The 23,413-nt window shown below is 37.9% G+C and overlaps 1 protein-coding gene across 1 annotated transcript in view; it reads right to left on the reverse strand.

The window, feature by feature from the left end:
* The window catches only part of MICU2 (mitochondrial calcium uptake 2), a 140,343-nt gene that overhangs the window by 49,552 nt on the left and 67,378 nt on the right, over positions 1-23,413 (reverse strand). Inside the window, exon 2 of the mRNA XM_039565227.1 lies at positions 13,822-13,969. Within this exon, the coding sequence (XP_039421161.1) occupies positions 13,822-13,969 (148 nt within the window). The remainder of the gene's footprint in view (positions 1-13,821; positions 13,970-23,413) is intronic.

Below are 23,413 nucleotides of genomic sequence, written 5' to 3' on the forward strand. Positions count from 1 at the left end.
TTAGAAATATTACCAAAAAATGTTCAAAGAGGTGATAGCTGATTGGAAAAGTATAATGGAATTTTACTAGAAATATCAATTTGGTAAACTAGAAAGAGGTGGCTGATGTTTTCCTATACTGCTATTGTGAAATCTGCACATCTCAACAGCAGGATGTCTGATTTCTATTGCTGCACTATTCTAATGATGGTGGTAATCATGTTTCATTCTCCTAGTGCCTTGTCCTTCCATCAAGTGTATAGAATTTGAGGCCTTCAGGGCTCCACAGAGCAAACACATCCTTTCCAACATCTTATTGTTCTTATTTCCTTCCCAGTAGTAACATTCTAGGGAATATATCACAAACAGCACCTTTTCTGTGATTGTGAAAGATGGTCTCAGGAGTTTCTGAGAAGCTTGTGGGAAAACCCATGAAGTAGGGCTCCCCCATGGTTAAGGGAAATTACCTCACTCACAGAATAGCTTTAGTTGGAACAGAGTTCTGGAAGTTACTGCAGTAACCAGAAAGTCCTTATGTTCTCATGATGACAACAGGAAAAAGCTCAAAGCAAGGTCAGTCAGAATATGTTGCCCAAGACCATGACCAGTTGGGTTTAGCATTTGCTTGCAGACATTTGTTTCTAGAAGGGTTACGAATACAAGACATCTCTCTAATTTAATACAGTCACCTGATCAATCCTTCCAAAAAGAAAATATCCACTTATGTGCTTTTGTAACATACACTAACACCAAATACATGCAATAGTTGGTAGGTTTCATATGCAGTTTTAGGATTTTGCCCCCTTCCTTATCCTATAGGGAACAACATTCTTATGCAGTTGAAGTCTGTAGCCTGGCTTCAATTCTCACTAACAACCTACAAGACAGCCTTTTTGCCTTATTTCTTGAGCCTTGAGAGTACTAAGCACTGGATTTAATAGCGAATTGGGGCATTTTACTGAAAGGAAACAATTCTATATTGATAATTTCATTAATGTGAACTGTGTGTTTAAGCTCAGGGCCTGGGACATTTTGTCTTGCTGTCCAGAGCACAATAAACACCAAAAATTCAAAACCTTATTATGCTTCTCTTCCAGAACAAAAGCCCCATTCATGAACATGCAATTTACAGTGACTAGCTGTCTGAGGGCATTGCTTCTGAGTTTACAGAACAATTACTTAATAAATTATAACCAATATAGATTCTGCTTAGGAATGAAAGGATTAAATGAACACCCACTAGGTGGTGTTCAACTACTGTATGGGGTGACTGGGCTAGGTACAGCTCCTATTCACCTCTGCAGCAGGCTTTTCTTGAAGAAACAACACATACATTTGTATTAGAGGACAAAAATGGGATGAAATAATTCTCTTAACTAAAAATTTGGAAATGCTTTAGTAAATTATTTACCATCTGTGTTGAATGTCAGTAAGAAGAACTTCTAAAAGATACGACAAATACAAGCAAAAGAAAGCACACAAGGTTGTTTTGGATCCACTTGCTTTATGCCAAAACAATTTTTGCAATTGATGATATTATCCATCTGTTCTCCACCTTCCCAAATTCTGCTGACATCATCCATTGAAAGAAAAGGGTTCATAAACACTCACCAAAGAAACACATCCATTTTGCAATCAGTTTTATTAAAAGGATGAACTTAATTATTAGATTCCTACTCTTGCAGAACCTAATGCATCACTTTCTTTTTCAGCAGAATCTCAATAATTGCAACTAATCCCCATTAATGATAGTGAATCAGCTTACGACAGGAGAAAAAAGAAAGTAATAAAACTGATGTTTTAAGGGAAGAGACTTTTGGCATAGGCGCAGTACTGTAGCACTTCAGATGTTTTAGATTCCTGGAGATGACAAGGATGATAGTGATAAAGGGATTGCTATTCAGAGTTGAGTTAAGCTAATACTGTCATGTCAGAATTTCCAGAAGGAAGAACCTTTTCCTTTATAAGGCTCTGAAGTGCAACCTTACGTGAAAATTTTAGGAAGGCCATTTTACTGCAGATGATACCCCAGTGATGACATTACTTGTTCCAAATGCCATAGTGAAAAGAAAAGGACATTCTAATAACCATGTTTAGGAAATTACAAATAGAAGACACTGTCTACTGCTTGGAGCTTCTACTGATGCTGCACAGCCCTACCTCACTATTTCCATAGCTCTCCAAGTTCAAGCATTATTGCAATCTCTAGTTTTTCTTTCCTTCTCCCTTCTCTTGTTTAACTGGAGTTTCTTTCAGTGGCTGACTTGCTTTCCTTCAGTTGATGGTCCAAGTCATTCTCACCCTTATCTTTAAATTAGCCTGGAGTTTCTTTCCACTTCTAAGATTAGCTCCTTCTGTTATTAGCACATACAGAAGCTCTAAGCAAACCAGTAACAGCCCCTGCTGAGTCTGACTTGTTTATACATCATTAACATCTGCCACATAGCAATTAACAGATGTTTGGAAAGTTTTCCTACAGCAGGGGCTCCAAGGGTATGTAAATGATAACAGGATGCTCCTGGTTTTTAAGCTATGAAAGATTTAACCTATTTTTGCCATGCAAAAAGCTTAATGAAGAAATTTTGTTAGGTTCTGTTAGCAGAATGAAGACAGCTACATAAAACTAACCTGAAACATTGCCTTTATTCAGTAGACAAGGTGGTAAAGGGAAGAGGAGCAGGATCATGAAAAGTCTGACAACTCCCTTAAGACTCAAAAGAACTGAAGTAAAGAGAAGTCATGGAAGAGCTTAAAAACAGGTGTTAATCATACCTTATTGCACTGGTTAGAACAGCTTGGTCAATTTGCAACCTAGATAAAAATTAATGCAGCTAATAGTATGTTTAAAAATTAATTATTGACATGATGTTCATCAGCCTTCTATAGTAGAACAAACAAAAAGTCTTGTGCACCAATTAGAGCACCTCCTCTACACTAAAGAATGAACTTTTCAGACTGAAAAAGAGAAGAAAAGAAAGCCATCACTTGACCCTTTGACTTCAAACTCCTCACATGATAAAGAAAAAAATCTGGCAGAAAAAAAAAATCTAGACAAAGAAGATCAAGAGTTTCTTTAAAAAAAAAGTTTTTCTTTTCTAGGACAGTCTTATTTTCTCAGAAAATAACTTTTCTCCCCCTGAATTCAAATAATCTGATGAAGCAAACCTCAGAAACACATTTGGCTTTACTCTGGCTTTTATTTTACAGTCAAATTTTCTGAAGAATTCTGATCATATTAAGCACCAAAGGAAACATCGTAATAGGTCAAAACAGAAATAGAACAGAAATATTTATTCAGTAAATATAATGAAGGAGGCAAATGCAAATGCAGAAATACACTTTACATCAAAATTCCCGCTAATGTCTCATTTAACTTGCAGCAGCCTTCAGTATACTGGGCTTCTGTGTCCACCACTTCCAATTATCCTTGTTGTCTCCTTCCTGCCATTCTCAGCTTCTCTGACAAAACTAATTTCTCCTCCAAGAGCAATTGTGGACTGAAAAAATGTACAGTTTTTTCCTTTTCCTAAGAAAAAGTGTACCTCATCTGAGGGTCCTTGACTGTACAGGACCTCCTAAAAGGACATTATTTGCCAGATCTCTCTTTTTCCATTTTAATCGCCATACAATGATTATGTCAAAAATTTCCCCACCTAAGAATGCAGAAAATAATTTGCTCTACCGCAGTATCCTCAGCCTGGCAGACACATGGGAAGTACAAATGAGGACCAAAGCACCTGTGATGCTGGAAGCTGTTCTGCAGGTAGTGACTGCGAGTGGAGCACAGAATACACACATTTCAGCATTTTGCTCAAATGAGCATTGCTTCGTACCATTTTTCTCCTTAACTAAAGCTGCACTTTGACATTTCAGATGTTTCAGCAACAGCATTAATTCAAGAAGTTCCTGACTTCAATCCTTGTTCCATCCCTTAGACCGCAGGGGTTGCTAGCGGAGTGAGCCAGGGAATGACGCTGGCTTTACACAGATAAATCAGACTCAGAAAAGCATGGAATAAAGATACCTACATGAAGCTGTGGAATGGATGGCCTCACCCAGACAGAGGAGATAAAAATAAACTCAGGTTTGCTTAACCTAACAAGACCAATGCTGAGTGGTAACTTAATTATCTATAATGTATCACAGACCTAAGGTTCAAAAGAAAAAAATCCACTATTTTAGGAAATGGGAAATGTTAGCCCAAGAGCAAGAGGGTTTTAACAGACAGTGACTACTTTTAGGGTGGATATCAGCAGAGTTTTTAAGCAACAGAGGAGATTTCGTGTTACAGTTTTCCAGTATAAGCAGTAGTTAAAAATGATTTTAAATTGAGTATGAAAAAAGTGTATGAGGTCTATATTTTAAGTTTGTAAACTGCTGAAATAGGAGCTGACTTTTAGAACATATATGATAAATTTTGAAACACTTAGCTATGAAATGCTTAAGACAAGTACTAAGCCATGAAGTATTTCCCTAACAGAGGATACAAATCCATAAAAACACATTACAAGATATTACATGTTAACTTAGGGGAGCAGTGGCAATAAATATGAGTCTTCTTACAATGGTTTGGCTAAACAGATATCCTTTCTTCTCTTTACAGAAATACTGGACATAAAGAATAACTACTGTCCTCTTGAAATGAGCATTTATTTTAGCTGCAGAGGAAAGAAATTGAAATGATGAATCGGATTTTAAATGGGCTTTTTATAGTTCTCAAAGTTGGTACAAATGAAAAGCAAACAATGGACAGCTTTCTTCTAGTGAAAGTGTAATTTATGTTGCCCAGTGTACTTTTAAAATGACCATACTGGTTTAAAAGACCTGCTCACTTTTTCAGCAGTAGAGACTGCCTTTACCACCATACAGATGGCAAAAAATGTCTCTCCTTAGCCAGTTCAAAGAAAGCCAGAGAAGCAGATGACATTTTTGAGCATTAGGTTTTATACTTTTTCCCAAGAAACTGACAGTGAAACAAAAGGAAGCTCTCACATTCTGTATCACCAACAAATCCACAGAAAGGAAATAAATGCTATTGCCCGGGTGTGGGTGACACACAAACAGATGCACACCCCTTCCCGAGGAGAATCAAAAATGAAACAAAAAACATTTGGAGAGTTAAAAAAAGGAGGAAAAGTCCTCCGTTTTCTGGAACTGGCAGTTTCTGTGGTGGGATATGTGACTTACTAAGCACTTGTCAATACCGACGCAGCAGCAAGATTTCACTGTCTCAGCAGTTCCAGAAGTATCAGAGGTATTGGCACAAGGGACACGCGTTCAAGACTCGAAAAGAAGGCTGGCACCTGGGAAAACAAGCTGTATCATTCTGAAGACTTCAAACATCAGTCCTGAAAGACAACTGGATTAAACTGGATAACATCAAAAGGTAGCTGTCTTGGCCATGTCTTCTATTTAAATTCCATGCAAGGAGCCCATTTCAAAATTTTTATTAAGCCAAGTACGATTGCAACTCTTGGTGAACAAAGTCCCTGGACACTGGCATTTTATGTATACTGATCAGCTGAAAAAAGCAGCTAGAAAAACCAAGAGCGGCCAGGTAGGATGGATTTGGACCTACTAGTAATGCTGAACTACTTTTTGTCTGGTAAGAACCAAGGCAGGATTTGTTGGAAAATGTGGTATTTTTCTGTTAGCTGTGTCTGTAAAATCCTTTCACTTTCAGGCTTTTCCAGGTCTGAGAGGAAAGATTTTTAAAAAAAGACATAACCATCAGAATAATCAGGTGCTTGCCAGCCTTATGGATGGTGGTGTGAGGACCTGAGCTCTCTGAGGGACTGGACAACACTGGAAGACTGGTTTGATTACTAAGAATAGTCTCATCTGCATTCTCCTCTGCAGTAACGAAGCTGGCAACCCAAGGGAGGGCACTGCCACATAAGCAGGTGGCTCTAACAAGAGGAACCTGTGTGTTTTACACATGGAAAAAAGTCTTTGAACTCGGTCTTTGCTTTTGTTTCACAGCAGATGAGGAAGGCTACTGAGCACAATTGATACTATAACCCACTGCAGGTGCAAGGTTGGGGAGTGAAAAACAGAGCATAACCTGGCCAGTTTCTCCCTTAGGGAATCGATGCCAGTGTTCTCCAAACAGGGAGCAATGGAACTTCTCAAAGGTGCCCCTGGAGACGCCAGCTGTTTGGCAAGTAAGGACAAGTCCTCTCACCTACCAAAGCAGGCTGCACACCTTGCCTGCTGCTACTGCCTAGAAGAAAAGTGATTTATACTCTGTGGTTCTACTCTAGGCATTTTAAAAAAACTCATAATGTAACATTTCTGATGAGAACAAGCAGGGGAAAAATAGTAGTCTGTATCAAGGTTACTCAAAATAGGATAAATCATATGACTAATACGATAAAAATTCAGCATTGGCCTAAGGAAAAGCATGGAACCATCAGCACCAAAAGAGTTACAAACAACTTAAAATATGAGGCTAGAACGTGTGCTAGATTTTGGCAGGAGCCTGACCTGCACTCCTGGCACCTTCTATTGTCTGCCAACAGACTGCAGATCCTCATCAGTTCTTAAATATCTGAATGCAAGCCAAGGAATTTTAAAACCAGATTGTACTTCTGAGGGATAAACCAATACCTGTCTGTGTTGAGGACATATGTTGCAAGAAATTAAAATACATTTAAGAGTGAAAAAATTCATTGAGTCTGATTTTCACGCTACATCTGTTAAGACTTAATTGTCAGTTAAGCAGGATGTTTCAGAACTGATTAAGTTCCACTGAGTTATTAAAAAAATAATACTGAAGTAATCTGTCAAAAAGTTTTCGGAACCTGTGGGAGAACAAATCCCAGAGATATTTTCTGTGGTATGTTGACAGTGTGTTATAAAAGTAGTTGAAAAAGCGTGTGGTGTTCTAAAAGAATAAAAAAAATCTTTAAAGATAGGAAAAATATTTAGAGACCAAGAATGATTGTATGAGCTCTTGAAATGCGCCCATATGTTTAAAAAAAGTGACTTCTCTGTTAGGTATTTTAAGTATCACATTAGCATGTCACAAAACTGGAATACTTGACTAAAGCAGAAACTGTTGCAAGACTTCTGAAATTCTAAGGCAGACGATGTTTATACAACAAGCAGACTCCTGTTATTAATAACCAGATCTTTCCATTACTTGCACTAAAAGTATTCTGTATGTGCACAATATATTTTCATTCGTTTCAAGGAATCTGTTTTCCATTCAGATGCCATTAAATAACCAATAACTTTCACACTTTAAATAACCAAATCCTTCAAGATGTGCATTGAGACCACTTGCCTCTTGCTCAGAACTCTGCTGAAGCTTGATTGCTTTTATTATTGGTACTATTTTTCTGCTGAGTTTTTAAAAATTGCTTTCATTCATTGAGAAGCTCTAATTTATCTTCTCATTGAACTGTTTTTCAGAAAGCTAAATAGCTAGTAATGTATTTTCAAATCAGGACACCTTGCCAAAGTTTTTACCTAAACAGTAGCATTGCAGCCAATCGAGGTAAGAACTCTCAATCTGCATCACTCTTCAGCCAGTCATCAATGCCACAAAGAGAGAAATAGGAATCAATCACAACAGAGGCACCAGCTCAGTATAACCTTACTGTTGTCTCACACAGATATAGCCACAAACATACAAATGTAATTAATGCAATGTCAGTATAAATTTAAGGATCAAAAATATATTTTCCTATTTGACTGTACAAGGAATGTATCTCAGGTACCTTCAAGATGGTTGAAGGTTTGGAAATAGAACTGGAGCAAAAAAAAAGACACGCTTCTTTTTAAGTGATTTTGCTTCATGGTTCCCTTTCCTCCTGCTCTCCCATCTGACCGTGCACGCTTCCTTGCTGCTGCAGCTGCAGGGCTACAGCGCTGGAAGCCAGCACTCACCTAACACCTCTGCTCTCAGCGCTGCTCCCCTCGCAGCTGTTTTTTAGACTCTCAACCAAAGACATTCTTCTGAAAAATGGGAGCAAACAAGTAAGTTGGTGCAGTGGCCAGTGGTTAACACACCAAAATAGTAGCCTGGCCAACAGAGCAGACTCGAATGCTGCAGGAGGGAACAAGCCATTTCTCCTCAAGAATCCCATCTTTGATTCTGTTGTGTAATACCTTGTGATGCAACCATCATGAAAGTGCATTAGTGTTTGTTTTGAGTTCACAACAAAACATTTGTCCAGACATAAATACACATTATCAAGATTATAGTAATTTCTGCCATATTTCTAAACAAAGAACTATTTACCGTCAAATTTGTTTCTAATAAACACACAGCCTATGTACTTTAGTTATCAGGGTTAACATCTAATTGCTGAGGACAAAAGAAGAAACAAAAAACTCCCTTATTTAGCTTATCTATTTACCAACAATTGGCTGAGGCATAACATTTGACCCAAAACAATATATTATTTTATGCAGAACACCAATTTTATTGTTCTACTCGGACACTTAAGGCAAAGTAAAAGTATGTTACTTTGCAGACTTTGAAAGGGTTGTGGTAGGATTTGCTAATGCTTTTCTGGGTGATGAAGGATAGCTGAAGACGAAAAATCCACAGTATGGAATAGTTACAAGGCATACATTTTCAGCAATCAATGTTTATCTTTGCTTGTGTGTGCAATTCCTTAACAGGAATATTATTTTCCTTTACTCACAACCCCACTTTAAGAAGTGAGTAAACAATGATGACTAAGAAGCTTTGGTTAGAAATGGCTGATTTTGTTTCATTTTATAAAATTCAGAAGAGATTACTATAATGATGTTAAACCATCATGTTATTTCTTTGGGTTATCTTCACTTTGCCTTCCATCTAGCACTGGGCAAGGGGTCATCCTTGTTCTGCATACCCAGCTTGCAGAGCTCTCTACTCTGTTTGGGGAATTTGAGCAACAATGACATATCTGTACTAAAAAACCACTAAATGCACAGATAGACAGAAAACACTTTCTTTGTTAACACATTAGAAATTTGAGAGGATTGAATTCAGTTCCCAGCTGTATCAATGGCTCCCCATATAACACTTCAATCCCTACTTCCCATGTGAAGCTTCTCCATTTAGACAAGCTTCAATCTCACTCTTTGAATCCTAGATTTCAGATCTGACACTGATGCATGACTCATATTAGTCTGATTAGTTATCGCATATGAAATTCAGGTCAAAATGAAGACACTAAAGCATAGGCGTCTGAACTCCCGTCAAAGGCAAAAAACTCAAGACCCAAAAATAAAAAGACTGACTCAGCTCATTCCGAAGTGCTCATCTACCAGCTGGTCCCTCCTCGCTCTCCTAATACCACTGACTGCACCAGCACTGACCTCAACTAAGGACAATGGAGAAGTCAATTTTTTAGCCGCCACAGCCTTGCACTGTGTCCTTTCCTCAGATTCCCTCACAGCCATGACCATGCTGGTGCTGTGACATGAAGCCGCCTGTCCTATTATCAAGCCTGCAAACACACCATAACTTTGCGCCAACTCAGAAAGCTTGAACAACTTCTCCAAGGAAACTTAGAATACACTAATCCTCACTGACAGAAAGGACTCTGCCATGGAAGTATTCCCTCTGGTACCCTGGTACTGTAGAACACAGAAAAATCTCTTTCACTACAGCTGAATGAATGAAGATGCTACAACACATTAAATCTAGATTGAGCAGACACACAAGTCTTTACTTAGCAGGTGTCAACTGTTATCAGACAAGGCAACCTGAAGGCTTGTTTTCTACCTGGAAGAGGAATAGAATAACCTTCTCTAGAAAAAAAATGAACATAAGCACAGTTCAGAGTCAATGCATTGCAAAATCTTCATTTCCTGAAGGAGTCTTGCAGTCCTTTTCAAAAATTAACACAGATTTTCTTATACATTCTGCAACAGCACATCAGAGATGGTATTTCCATGGAGCTCTAACACCGTATTAGTTGTCTAATCTGGAGTATGAGCCCAAGTATGCACAATTGTGTAAGACACAAGTTTTACGTCTCAAATATGCTCCTGCATTGCAATGAAAATTCAGTGTAAATCATCACAGTTTAATCCTTCCCATACCTGTTATCTTAAAAGTGCTAGAATTTCCAATGCAACATAACAAGTTTATACTATTTGTATTGGATATTACTACACATTGTGAAGTATTTTTACATTACAATAAGAACAGTAACAGAGAATACTTTCTCACTAAACTATCATTGCATCAGGTATGACGATTTACATGAACACCCCACAGATTACCCAGAAAAACTTGGCTGGTTTTGCAATGGTTTGCCACACATCCCTGTGGTAACATAGTTTAAACACAAGATTACATGGCATATAGCCATGAATCCAAAATCCGCAATGGTGCATTTAGTATGCACTGCACTAACTAGTAGAAAAAAATGCTGTCATTAGTTTTACACTGGCACAAATGCTGTGCCACACTACCACATCTCATTTACTGTTTGCCACTGTTTATAAAGAGGTGGCTGCTTCCTTTCATAAAATAACTAACAGCAACACAACTAGGCACATATTTACAGAGTAATTTGGTGTGAAGCACTGCCTCTAAAAGCAAGCAAATTTTTTTTTTTGGACGGTGTCTTTATTCCTTTAAAGAGCTGTTTGCTTTGTCAATATGCAGAACAAAAAGTCTGTCAGGAAATTCTGCATTTGTTATCAGCTGATTCTCCTTACATGGCAGTACTGTAAATATTTCTCTTCATTATCACCCTGACAGTAAATAACTTTGGAGGTGTGATTTAATTAACAGGAATGCTGGTATTTCACAACTTTTGCCTACCTTAAAGAAAATGAGTAATAGAGAAACCCATGCATCAGGAAACAAATGACCAGAGGTAGTGAACTAAGGTCTACCAGGCAGGGTTCAAGATCACTTAGGCTGGATGACAGCTGATATATTTGCAGTACAGTTCATCTGTTTTCTTATCTGGTAAAGTGTTCTATAATAAATCATAATTTATTGCATGTTTTGCAACCTTGTCAAAGGGCACACCTAAGATTTTTGCTTCAGTAATAAACTCCACCCAACTGTGAACAGGAATTCACTTGACAATCTGCACATAGCTAAAATATTTTGGTATTTTCTAATGCTAGCACCAACAACTCATCTGGTTTACACAATACCACATTCACTTTCTACTAAATTCGATTATGTTTAAAAACTAACAGAAGATTTCAAAGTAATTCTCCAGTGACAACCACCCATGAGCAAAAAACCCTAAGGCTGCTGGCCAAGGTCTCCTATTCACAATTCATAACTGTTTCGCATCCCTCTTTTTGCTTGCCTTTTTTCCTTGTGGGAGTATTTATCTCTGAACAGGGACAGATCAACCTCAGCAATATTGCTTGATGTACACAACTAAACTGCTCGTGAAGCTGGTCATATGTTTCTGCATATTGTCTCTAAAAAGAATAGCAGAAACAAAACTTTAGAACAACCCAAAGTCTTCCATATTAGTATAAACAGCATTAAATTGGAAAACTCCAAGCAAATATTTATGAAGCTGAATGGTTACTGTCAGGGTGCTTCAGATTCTCCTGAGCAATTTGGGTTTTTTTACTTATTAGTAATTAATCAAAAATTAATCAAAAATAACCAAATCATTACAGCCTGAAGTTCAGCATTATAAGACTCACCATTTGTATGCAGGATCACATGTTAAAATTGCATCTAAGTATGCAGTAAGTGAAAGGCTTTCTAGGATAAGTGGTGGTGCCATTCTCCTTTCTAAAGGCACTGTTCAGGGTGAAAGAGAATTATTTTATAATACAAAGCTTCCAAAATAGTTGCTGTTTTGTTATTAAGTTCACTATCTTGACCTACTCTGAATATACCAGGATAGACACTTGAAATAGGTCTGTTTATCTTCCTCATATGAAACTCTTCTAAACACAATGAATAAACCACTGCCTTTAAAATACTTCAAGTGCCATATTTCTCTGCTAGTCTGCATTCTATGTCTGTTCTAAGTCACATGGAAATGTAAAATCCCAAGCAAGAGAAATCAAGAGAATTGCTTGCCACTGTGTTTATGCTACTGGCCAAAGAATCCATACCAATGATGGTTAAAAAAAAAAATTTAAGAACATTAGATTCAAGTATCAACACTTTTCTACCAGGCATCTATGATGCTACTGCTGCAAGCCTGACCTCAATTTGAAATGCTAAACAGTCATTAGAGCAAAGATTTTTTTCTTGTCATTATTTATTCGTTTCTGTTTAATGCTGTTTCCTACTCATATTAACAAAGCAACTGAAATTAACTTGGCTGCATTACAAATAAATACCACTGCATACCACTTCATTAAAAATCTGCATGTATACTATTATACTTGGAGTAACCAATTAATATGTATGAACTGCTAGGACTGAAAAACACTCATCTCTCTAACCTTGTTTTCAGAGACAACTGTCTGAAAACCACACCTTCAAAACTAAAAGTTTCTGTATTCACCGTCTTTCAGGCTGAAAAACTCAAAATAAGATCCCTTTAAGGTTTTTAGCTTAATGGCTTAAGTTTCGAAGGGGAAAGAAGTCTAACATCCATATATTAAAAAACAGTCTTTTAAAAATCTCCATGACTCTCAAGGTCATAAAGTCCTTCTAAGGATTTATATTCAGCTTTGTGTAATATTAGAAGCTGTGTGTCAGCAGTGAATCCATGTATCCTTATCACCTATAGATTTTTGGCAGTTACAGGAAAACTTCTTTTATTATAAATACTTGTGTCCTACTCTTTGACTACTTGCAGCTCTTTTCTGCCCTAGGTTTTTGACAAGCTTGAACCAAAGCACATTCTGGTCTCCTTCTTCCTCCCTGTCTCTCAAACCCTTTCACAGGACCTTGAATTCCTTTCTGTATTTCCAGTTCAGTACTCCCAAGTCACTACAACATTTGCTGGTAGGTGGGCAGAGCATCCCAGGCTTTGAATGCCTTTTGTTAGACAACATGCTCTCCTGGTCAGCAGGTGCAGATTGCAGCAAGCAGCTATTAAAGCTGGGATTTCTCTCTCTTTCCCTCAGCAGATGAACTAACAGAATATTTGTCCTCTAAGTGACAATCCTCTCTGGAAACTGTAAAACTTAACCTTTCAAAAGCAAAAGTAAAATCTTGTGAAAACTGTAAAACCCAAATTTTTTGAGGAAAAAAGCATATATAATTAAAAAAACGTACGGAAATAACAGAAGATGATACAAAGACAAAAGAAGCTTAAGAAATGGGGAAGAATTAATGAAGCCAGAAAACCTGCAGAAAAGAACAACAAACTATGCACTTTTTATTTGTGTGCTGTTCCTACCTTCTTCTCAGAAAGTATGCTTTTAAAAGTACTTCTTGAAAATACACTTACGATTTTAATTTGTTCTTAACTAGGTTTTGTAAAAATCAAAGATTTGAAACCAAAAATGTAGAACTGAACTCTGTACTTTATTACTCTCCTTCAACTCACTCCCACCACTGCCTCTTCTAAGAAAACAGGTCACAGAATTACTCACTGGTGAAGTGGATAGAAGATAACAGGGCCAGAAATGGTATGAACAGTATTATATTACACTCATTCTATTTTCTGTGGCACGTCAGTAATTGAGGAACTACATACTGATCAGACATGAAAATTATGCAGAGATGTCATCATCAAGTCACCAGATTTCTAAATCATCAGCCTCACTTCACTTGTGTAAAGGGTAGTGTTGTCTGTGGAATCCATATGGGCAACATTTATAAGTTGGCTTCTGCTGATTTAGGTAACATAAAGGATCTTATCCCAGTGATTTGCAAATGACATCTCTAAGGGGATCTGCAACTTTCTTTTCCTTCACAAATACAATGACGAGAAAACAACTTACGTTCAACTTGATCAAACATTACTGAGAACAAGAAATCTCTTGGTGTCATGTAATGTTCTCCTTCATATTCCAGTGATGCAAAATGCATGAAGCGGTGCTTTCGAAGCGACAGTCTTTCATCCACTTCTGCACGAATGACATCTGCCTTCTGAAAAAGAAAAAAAGTCCACTGCATTTGTAGACCAAAGCTGTAATTAGAAAAAAATCCAATACCCAATCTTGATTAACCTCGGTACTTTGCGGGTAGCCACAACAAAAAGCTACCAGCAATTAAAGCCTTTATGGCACAGTCTTAAAGAATGACATGCTTATATATCATGTCAAAGTATTTTTTGCCTTCACTGAGAGCATGCTTTAATAACACAGGCAAGCCAAATTAATGGCTGGATGTCACCAAAGGCTGCTCCTGCTTCCCCACTCCCCTGCTCTTGGCTATATGGTCCTGCACCTCCTTGTTTGCCAGCTCTGCTACTTGTTGGACTCTTGCTGAGCCAAATTCAGCTCACTAACTCAAAAAAAACCTAAACCCACCAAACAGTAAATAGTATTTTGCCAGGTTAGTGGCTGGCTCAGTAAAGGCTGAAATGTCCAGTGTATCCATGCAAATGACCCATTCCTGAAGTTAACTATCAAACTGTGGAGCAACTACTAAGATGAGAAAATAATGATCTTCTAGCTTAAGTATGAGCCTGTCTTTCAGAGAAGTCAGAGATGGGAAAAGCAATGAAAACTCCAATAAGAGAGTCACAGATTGTATCACCAAACCCAAAGTCAAGCAAACTAGTCAAGCAAACAAAACCAAACTAGTCAAGCAAACAAAAAATTTCCAACTTCACCCTCTCCTTGTAAATATTGAGAGATTCAGGATCAAAACCATGAAAGTTGACAACACTCTGATGAGTAGCACCAGCACTTAATGGCAGCAAGGGAGGATACAGACACAGTGAAACTGAGATATTTACACTTTAGGATTTCAGAGATGGTAAGTGATAACAGGAAAAGGAGAAACTCTAAAATTCAGAACTCACACTGTGTATTTGAACATTAATCATGGAACAGCAATTAGCATCATAATATTATATTATACTGTACTATAATTCTAAATAGAAGGCTTCAATTTGCCATTTAATCCCACACCTTGCACCTCTGTGTTAGCATTAAGAACTTGTTAAAATACTTCACTGCATGACAGGCTACAAGCACCTGTTATAGTCAATTTTAGTTTCCTGTAATGTAACGTTTACCTCAAACCTCAGGTTTCAGTGAAGGGTGGGAGGGAACCAACAACAAGAAAAAAACCCAAAATACTCATAATTTAGATTTAAAACAGTCATATTCTGATATGCAAGGAAAATGTGGGCTACCTCTAAGTATCTGAAACCAAGACTTGCTTTGGTTTAGACAGAACTGCTTTAAGCTTCTTACAGTATATAGCTCTATCATGGCCTGTAACATGAGTGCACTGCTGCTGTTCAGACCTGCATGTTCTGGAAAATGCTGCTTAAAAATAAATCAAATGTAGCAAGAAATGTAGCTTCATACTTTTAAAACTTTACGGGACAAGTGACTCTGTAATTGCTTAGTTAACAAGACTCAACAAATGCTCCAAATCTCAAATGAATAGTTCATGGTTGCTGGGTATTAACATGCTGCATTCTTTCTAAAATCATCTCCTTCTCATAGTAACATAAACAATTTTTGCCCACCAGCAAATTTTTTTAAAAAGTGGAAAATGGTTTCACAGTTGTCCTTTAAACAAAATTATGTAATGAAAAGCAATCTTTCTGCACAAATACAAAATAAAAAAGTTTAGATAAGAAGTAAAATGCGAATTCTACAGCATCTTCAAACCAAGTGGATTTTCAAGTTTCTTAAGTCTTGCAGCATTTATCTGAATTCTGCCTAAAGCTAAACTTGTTACTGATAGCAGAGCATTGAATTTCAGCAATCTGTGATTTTAACTGAAATACATAGGTACCAGTTTTGGTCACCACGATATAAGAAAGACATTATGCTGTTAAGAGAGTGTCCAAAGGAGGGCAACAAAGATGGTGAAGGGCCTTGAGGAGAAGTCATATGTGGAGTAGCTGAGGTCACTTGGTGTGTTCAGCCTGGAGGAGACTGAGGGGAAACCTCATTGCAGTCTGCAGCTTCCTCATGAGGGGAAGAGAAGGGGCAGGCACTGATTTGTTTGCGGTGCCCAGTGACAGGACCTGAGGGAATGGCCTGAAGCTGTGTCAGGGGAGGTTTAGGTTGGGTATTAGAAAAAGGTTCTTCACCCAGAGGGTGGTTGGGCACTGGAACAGGCTCCCCAGGGAAGTGGTCACTGCACCAGCCTGACAGAGGTCAAGAAGCATTTGGATAACACTCTCAGGCACATGGTGTGACTCTTGGGGTGTCCTGTGCAGGGACAGGAGTTGGACTGGATGACCCCGATTCATTCAATTCCTGATTGGGCCCCTTCAAACTCAGCATATTTGGTGATTCTGTGATGTTCACATATTAATTCTGAAGAGTGCCTTGTATTTGGAAAGGAACCTATTCCCATCACAGTTACAATAACATGTGATTATGGACTCATCAAATCCCCTTCTTTTTGTGAATCTGGCATCCCTGATTTGCAAAATAGCCTTGGCTAACTTCTTATGAATGCCAGCTTCAAAACTAGCACAAATAAGGATGGAACACGATGAAATATATCAGCTGTGCCATCTTCTACTTTTTTTTCAAAGCTTTTGCAAAATTCCTGACATCCTGTCACTGTTGAAGAAACTTGTCATCTGCAAAGAGCACCCTTCAGGACATGAGCACAAGCTCAGGTAGAGCAGCTACCACCTTGTTTAAAAGCTGTATCCCTCCCTCTTCACCAATACATCTCTCTCCAATCTTCAATAAGCAGGGATGTCAGACCCAGCAAAGACAGCTGGTAAGGGATGGAAATACATGGGAAGAAGAAGAAAGCTCTTATTTTTGAAAAAACAAATTATAAGCATAACTGCCATTTGTTCTTCAAAGAGATAAATGTTTGAATAACTATTCTAATCACTATTCCAAGCACCTAACCAAAGTTTAAATAAAAATTATGTTTTGAAGAAAAGGCTGATTCAATCACTTAAAATTAAGATTGATCTTCTTTTGAAGTACCAATCTAAAAAGTGCAGAGGGGAGCAAGCTCTCTCTCCACAGTTCAGTATCCTTCCCACTTCAGTTAAATCCTGACTAATTTCCAAGTAGTTTTTCCTGAGTCATCCAATGAGTCCTTCAGATAAAAAAACATTTGACATTCCTGACATTTTTAAAAACACTGTGAAAGCTCATTTTGCTCATAAAAATGCATGCACTGGGCAAAAAGAAGAGTTCTCCTCTTCAATTCTATTCCACAAAATGAGTTTCAAGTGAAGACGGGTATACTGTAAGAAAAAATTACGTATTTAAGGCTGAACCTCAGATATTAAGGTATCTGTAATCTAACACCTCAGCAGCTTCCAACAGTGCAAACTCAAAGCAAGATGGATACAAAAATTCAAATTTAGGAGGCACAACGGGTGAGAAGAATCTATTACTATTACCACAAGATTCTTGTAGGCAAGTTTAAAATAACTCTGGGATTGACTTCAAACCACGAAGAGCTATGTGGCATTAATGGTAAGGCTTGGGCTGAAACTCCACTCTCAGCTTGTTCTCCTGTGTGTGGGTCCAGCCCAGGCTTCAAACACTGGGTGTTCCTGCGTGCTCCACAGCACGCCCACAACCAAGAGAACTGAGAATGGAATTTCAGCTTTAACTTGGAATTTAGTTGCCTTTGTGGTTTTATGTCAAGCCTCAAGTGCCAATTTCAGAATGTGCATGGTAAAGCTATGAAAGCTGATGGTAAATTAGAATTGAATGACATGAAAAGGGCTACAGGAGGATGCTCTGCAGTTGACAAATTAATGGATCAGGAGCTGACCAGCTACTGGTGTCTACAAGCATTACCAAAGACTGTTCTTTCCTCTTCCTGGCTTCCTGCACTGAGAAATACCTAAGGGCAACAACATTACTTCAGACAATTAATTTTCAGGTTGATATAATTAATCTGTTTATCATTCAGTCTCTTAAATTTAAGATGCTATTGAAGAATTCATGGTGTTCAATCTTTGGCTTTTTTTTTTTTTTTTGGCATGAAAAATAGCAAGCTTAAGTGAAAGAAACCCCCTATATTTACTGTAGCTTTGAATTTTTTTTTTTCAAAGAAAACATTGAATAAAAATGAAGGGTTACATAAATAAAACCTTGATAACCCTTACCTGTGTTTAGAGTAACACTGCTGATCACTGTGATGTAATTTTTGGCAACACTAATTTTGTATCCATTAAAAATCGAAGTCATTCTGTACAAACTCAAATATATGCTGCTGATTATTAGAGAGAAATTACTTAAAAATATCATATGTACTTATCTCTCTCTTCAATTTAAACTCTTCCCCTTTCATTCATTTTACTTTTTCTCCCTTTGCACAGAATTTGGTGTTTTAATGTGCTTGTGCCTTTCAGGTTTTCTGTTTTAATCTTTTCTGCTTATAAAATAGAAGACCCTTTCCAGTTAATTTTTTCCAACATAATTTTTCTTTCTTTACTCTACTCCTCTCCATGCAATTGACTTATTTTGTCTCTTGGTATCCTTTCATTGCCTTTCTTTCTTCCATTAACTACATACCTTCACATTTCCTTTTTCCTTGGGAAAAAATAAAATTAAGCTATTTTAAACCTTTTATCCCCCCCTCATCTGAAAAGAGAATCAATAATTTTTTTCCTTCTAATCTGAAAGAATTAACTTGTAACACTCATTTTACCTGCTAAAACTAAACCAATGTGTGAGATGTAATTAAAATCCAGTTGGTGCCAGCGGGATCTCTGGGAGCCTCAGGTTTTGATCCATTAATCCACACTAGATCTACAGAAGGATTTAGCAACTCTGTATCAAATTTCTGTATGACTGATGAAAACTTTGCAGTTAACTAGTGTCACTATTGCATCTCAATTTCAACCCAATCCATTTTGAAATGATCAAAATAACAGAAAATGTAACTCGACCTCCAACCCCGCTGCACATGTTAACACACCCAGCATGCATGCTGAATGCACAGAGGAATAATGTTCAGAGCTGAACGCTTCAACGTTTCATATGATGCAATAATTGATAGATGAAAAAGAGTTTTGACAAGAAATCCATTTGACAGAAATATGTGACTTACCGAAAGCTCAAGACCATAATATTTAAGAAAGCTTGTGTAAGTATGTGAAAATGTAGTTTTTACTTTCACAATAAAGAATGTGAGCTGTATCTTGATCAAATGCACCAGTTACCAAAACCAACACCAAGTTAAAGAAAGATCAGAACCAAAATGTTCTGATGATGTGAATCGATCTGTATTACTTTCTCCAGCATTATATTTTCTGAGCTTGCAAATCAAACTGCTAGCCTGGACATAAAGTAAGCCAGGGAAAAAAAAAAAAAGCACAGGACTCGTACAGAGAACGTATTTCTCTGGAAATCAATTCTATGTATTTATGTGACCATTTAGCAGTGTGAAACTAAACAAACAACTACATTACGAAAAGCTCTAACAGTCTTGAAATTCCTAAATATGAAAAAGACAAGAGATCAAAAATACCTTCTCAGGAGCTACTTCGGAGATAGAGAACAGGCTGTTAAATAAGGACAAGAGAAGAATGAGAATGCCAAAGTCCTGTGTCTGGTTGCTCTTAATGGCTGAATAGAAACACTCAAAAATTAGATGAAGCCCTTTCTATGCCCTAACAGGTGCCATTCCCCTCCTTTCTTTCAAATAGCTGCTCAGTCAGTTCTTCTGTGCACCAGAATTAATTAGTGATGGTTATGTTTGAAGCAGCAGCTGAGCAGTTTATTTGCATCTAAACATCTGACAATTTTGGTTTTAGTTTTTCTCTCCCTCCCTTTGCATTTCAGACTAAATTGTGCACACAGAGCAGATCTACTGTTACAAACACCCATACCAAATGGAGAACTAACTCAAACATGAGGATAATACAGAAAACAGACTCAGTTTATAAAGGTTTTTGATTTCATCATTTAATTCTAGAACTTCTGCCTTAGCAGAGCTCATTTTTAAACATAAGCTTAAAACAAAGCAGGAAATGAACACATTTCCCCTAACAGAATATAAGAAAGGCAGATAAGGTACCCAAGCTCTAACAAGCCAGGAAAACAGTTAATTTAACAAACCATACATTTTCACCTCTACTTGCAAGTTATCACACCAGCCTACTTACACATTCCCCTACTGAGGCTGACACACCACTCAAACACACTGGTGCAGAAGTACTAATACATACAGAGCGGCAGGGGGACCACATCGATGCCTCAAAGACAACACACCCAGGAAACGTGTCCATACAGCTTTCTGGGAGAGCTCATTACATTGTGCTTGACAGTCAGTAGACTTGGGTGAAAAATGCGTTGTATCTACTTCTCGCTGATCTTTCTCAGTCAATCACTTCACATTAAAGTGCAGTTAAAACGTGAAGACACAAATACATTAATCTTTAAAAGTAAGAGGAGCTAGATATTTTTGAAAGGTACTATGTATGAATGTTAAACAATACACGGTGCTTAACTATTTGCCTCTAATATCACAGAAACACAGAATGGGTTGGGTGGGAAGGGACTGTATAATCATCTAGTTTCTATCCCCTGCCATGGGGAGAGACACCTCCAACTAGACCAGGTTGCTCTAAGCCTCATCCAGGCTAGCCATGACCACTTTCAGGGAAGGAGCATCCACAACTTCTCTGGACAACCTGTACTGCTGCCTCAGCACCCTCATAGGAAAGAATTTCTTCCTAATATCTAATCCAAACCTGCCCTCTTTCATCTTAGAACCATCACCCCTTGTCACATGCCCCTGTAAAAAGTCCCTCTCCAGCTTTTGCGCAAGCCCCCTTTAGGTACTGGAAGGCTGCTTCACAGGAGAGGCGCTCCAGCAGGTTGATCATCTTTGTCCCCCTCCACTGGAGGCACTCCAGCGCATACATGTCCTTCTTACCTTGGAGGCCCCAGAGCTGGATGCAATTCTCCACATGGGGTCTCACAAGAGAGTGGAGGGGCAGGAATCACTTCCCTTGACCTGCTGATCAAGCTCATTTTGAAATGCCATAGTATCTTTATCTCCTCCTTCCCAATTCAAATGATGTATGGAGTGTCTCTCAGCACACCTTCCCAGGAGGAGCTGGGAAAGCCTCTAATCCATCTGATTTTGCTTACCCTGAGTTTGCAGATCTTTAGGATTTTCAAGTTGATAGGACTTTACCTCTTAAGTGTGCTTGTGCTGTCAAAGGAAACCATATGCCCTTTCAAATAACTGCTCATTTTGATTGGGTAACTCAGATAGTAGCTCTACTTCATCTGTTCTGAACTACATCAAGAGATAACCTATTTATTACACGAGATTCAGTTTTAACTGCACACCCTTCAAAATGGGAGGGGTGTGCAGTTAAAACTGAGTAGAAGTATATATGCCTGAGTTTGAGAAGTGCAACTTCAAACTGTGGGAAGTTTTGCAGTCCAACTCATGCCAGCTGCATGGTGCCATACATTTACCTGATGATTTATAGCTTTAAAAGGTTTTTACTGTCATAGTGCTTGGTCCTGCAACAACTGTACAGACAGGAAAAAAAGTTAACTGCTTTAGTAGTAGGTGGTTGAATGCTAGACAACTTTTGTTCTGAACAAGACAAATCCTGAACTCAGTGCTCATATGGAAGAATTTAAAGGAGAAAATATTTAATGCTGGACGTAGTGACCTAAGCAGAAGAACCTAAGGGAATGCATGTTTAAAACCAAGACTGGGAGAAGATGACAAAAAGGGGAGGCAATTTTCCAATAAGTAAACTAAGCAATACAGAGTCAGATGAAATTTAAAGAGATGAAGGATAAGGGAGCTAGATTTGACACAGCAGACAGTCAAGTGACATAGTAAAAAGCAAAGTGGTTACACTTTCAAGAGGTTTTTTTGGGTTTTTTTGGTAATTAAACAAATGTATTGTGTTAGCATTTAGTGGTTGTGCATACTTAAATATATCCATGTTCATGTATGAATAAAAGGGACTAGAAACAAGATGGCTACTCTGATCTGTGTAAAGGCTTAAAGGCTTAGCAAGAAGTGGTAAATACAATGGAATGGGAATTAAGATAGGAGGGAGTTTAGTGATTATTGGAGGAGAAAAGTAAAAAAAAAAAAAAAAAGAAAAAGAAAAGAACACCAGAAACATACCAGAATTTGTCTCACAAGCTTTTTAAAACAACTTCAAAGTGCCTCTGTCAATGGTTACACACACTTTCAAGGGTTCTGTATACTCTACATTTGCAACAATGTGCCGAAAGTACTCCCGCAAAGCCATTCCACGAGCATGATGTTTTACACACAATGTAGATGCTTCAAGGGAAACACTGTGAAAGAAACTGCCTCTCTGTCATCAGAGAACACAGTCACTTGCGTGTTTTCGAAACACATTTCAGAATATCCATCTTGTTTAAGCACTATTCTTAACATGTTTGCACATCCAAAATGCTTTAAACAGTGGCTGATGGCACGGTGCCTCCAACAAAAGTAGACGTGGAAGAGCCTTGGATTGCTGTATCACTCCCTGAAACATGCTGTGTGCCAAATATAATTATGCAAATCCCATTAATTTTTAACCTAGGTACTTTGTACTTGCTCTGCCAGGGAATTTTCATCATGACCCTGAGACAACATTACAAGAAAAACACTTGGTGCTTCAGCTGCCAACCAGGCTACCACAGCACTGACCAAAACCAACCATGCAGCAGCGGAACCTATGGACTTACAACTACTTCTCCACCAAAGACAAGCACTCCCCAACTGGAAATACCCTGTGACTTCATATTCCTGGACTAAGAGCTATGTTTCTGTATTGAAGAGTAAACAGAACTCAAACCAAAGCAAACAGGACATGTACATAAGACCTAAAAATGCTTATATGATGCTATGAAAGAGTGAAAAAAAAAGTTAGAATCTTAAATATCCAATTATCATATATGCTAGCTCTCATCAGTTTCTGTAAATGAGTGCTTCTATTTAGTCAGCCTGCAAAGACTAAAAAAAACTTGTAGCTGTTATGAATTTATCCAAATTTCAGCATTTCCCTTTTGGAAGGCTTTGACATAAAGAAAATGCAGTTTAAAAATGCAATGGTTCTTGGAAGAAAGTTCTGCTGGCCACTGCTCAAATGAGACAGGAGCCCTTAATCTATTCTTCATGCAAAGCAAGATCTACACGGTTGTGCTTTAAGGCTCTTGTTTTAATCCACACATGTATTTAACAGTGTTACAAGTCACTGTACATTATACCAGTGAACACACCAGTTGAATATATTCTTAGGATGGCTTCCTACAGCAAAACCACATAAAACCCAGTAAATACTGGTAAAGGAATTAGGAGTTTTACAGTTTGTAGTTTGTTGGGCTTTTTTAAAATAAGAAACAAGCAAAAACCACCCACCCCCCCAACAAAATAGAAGAGGCCATTACAAGCATTTGTTATAAATCTTCTGAA

Source organism: Corvus cornix, chromosome 1 (assembly GCF_000738735.6).
Source record: "Corvus cornix cornix isolate S_Up_H32 chromosome 1, ASM73873v5, whole genome shotgun sequence".
NCBI lineage: Eukaryota > Metazoa > Chordata > Aves > Passeriformes > Corvidae > Corvus > Corvus cornix.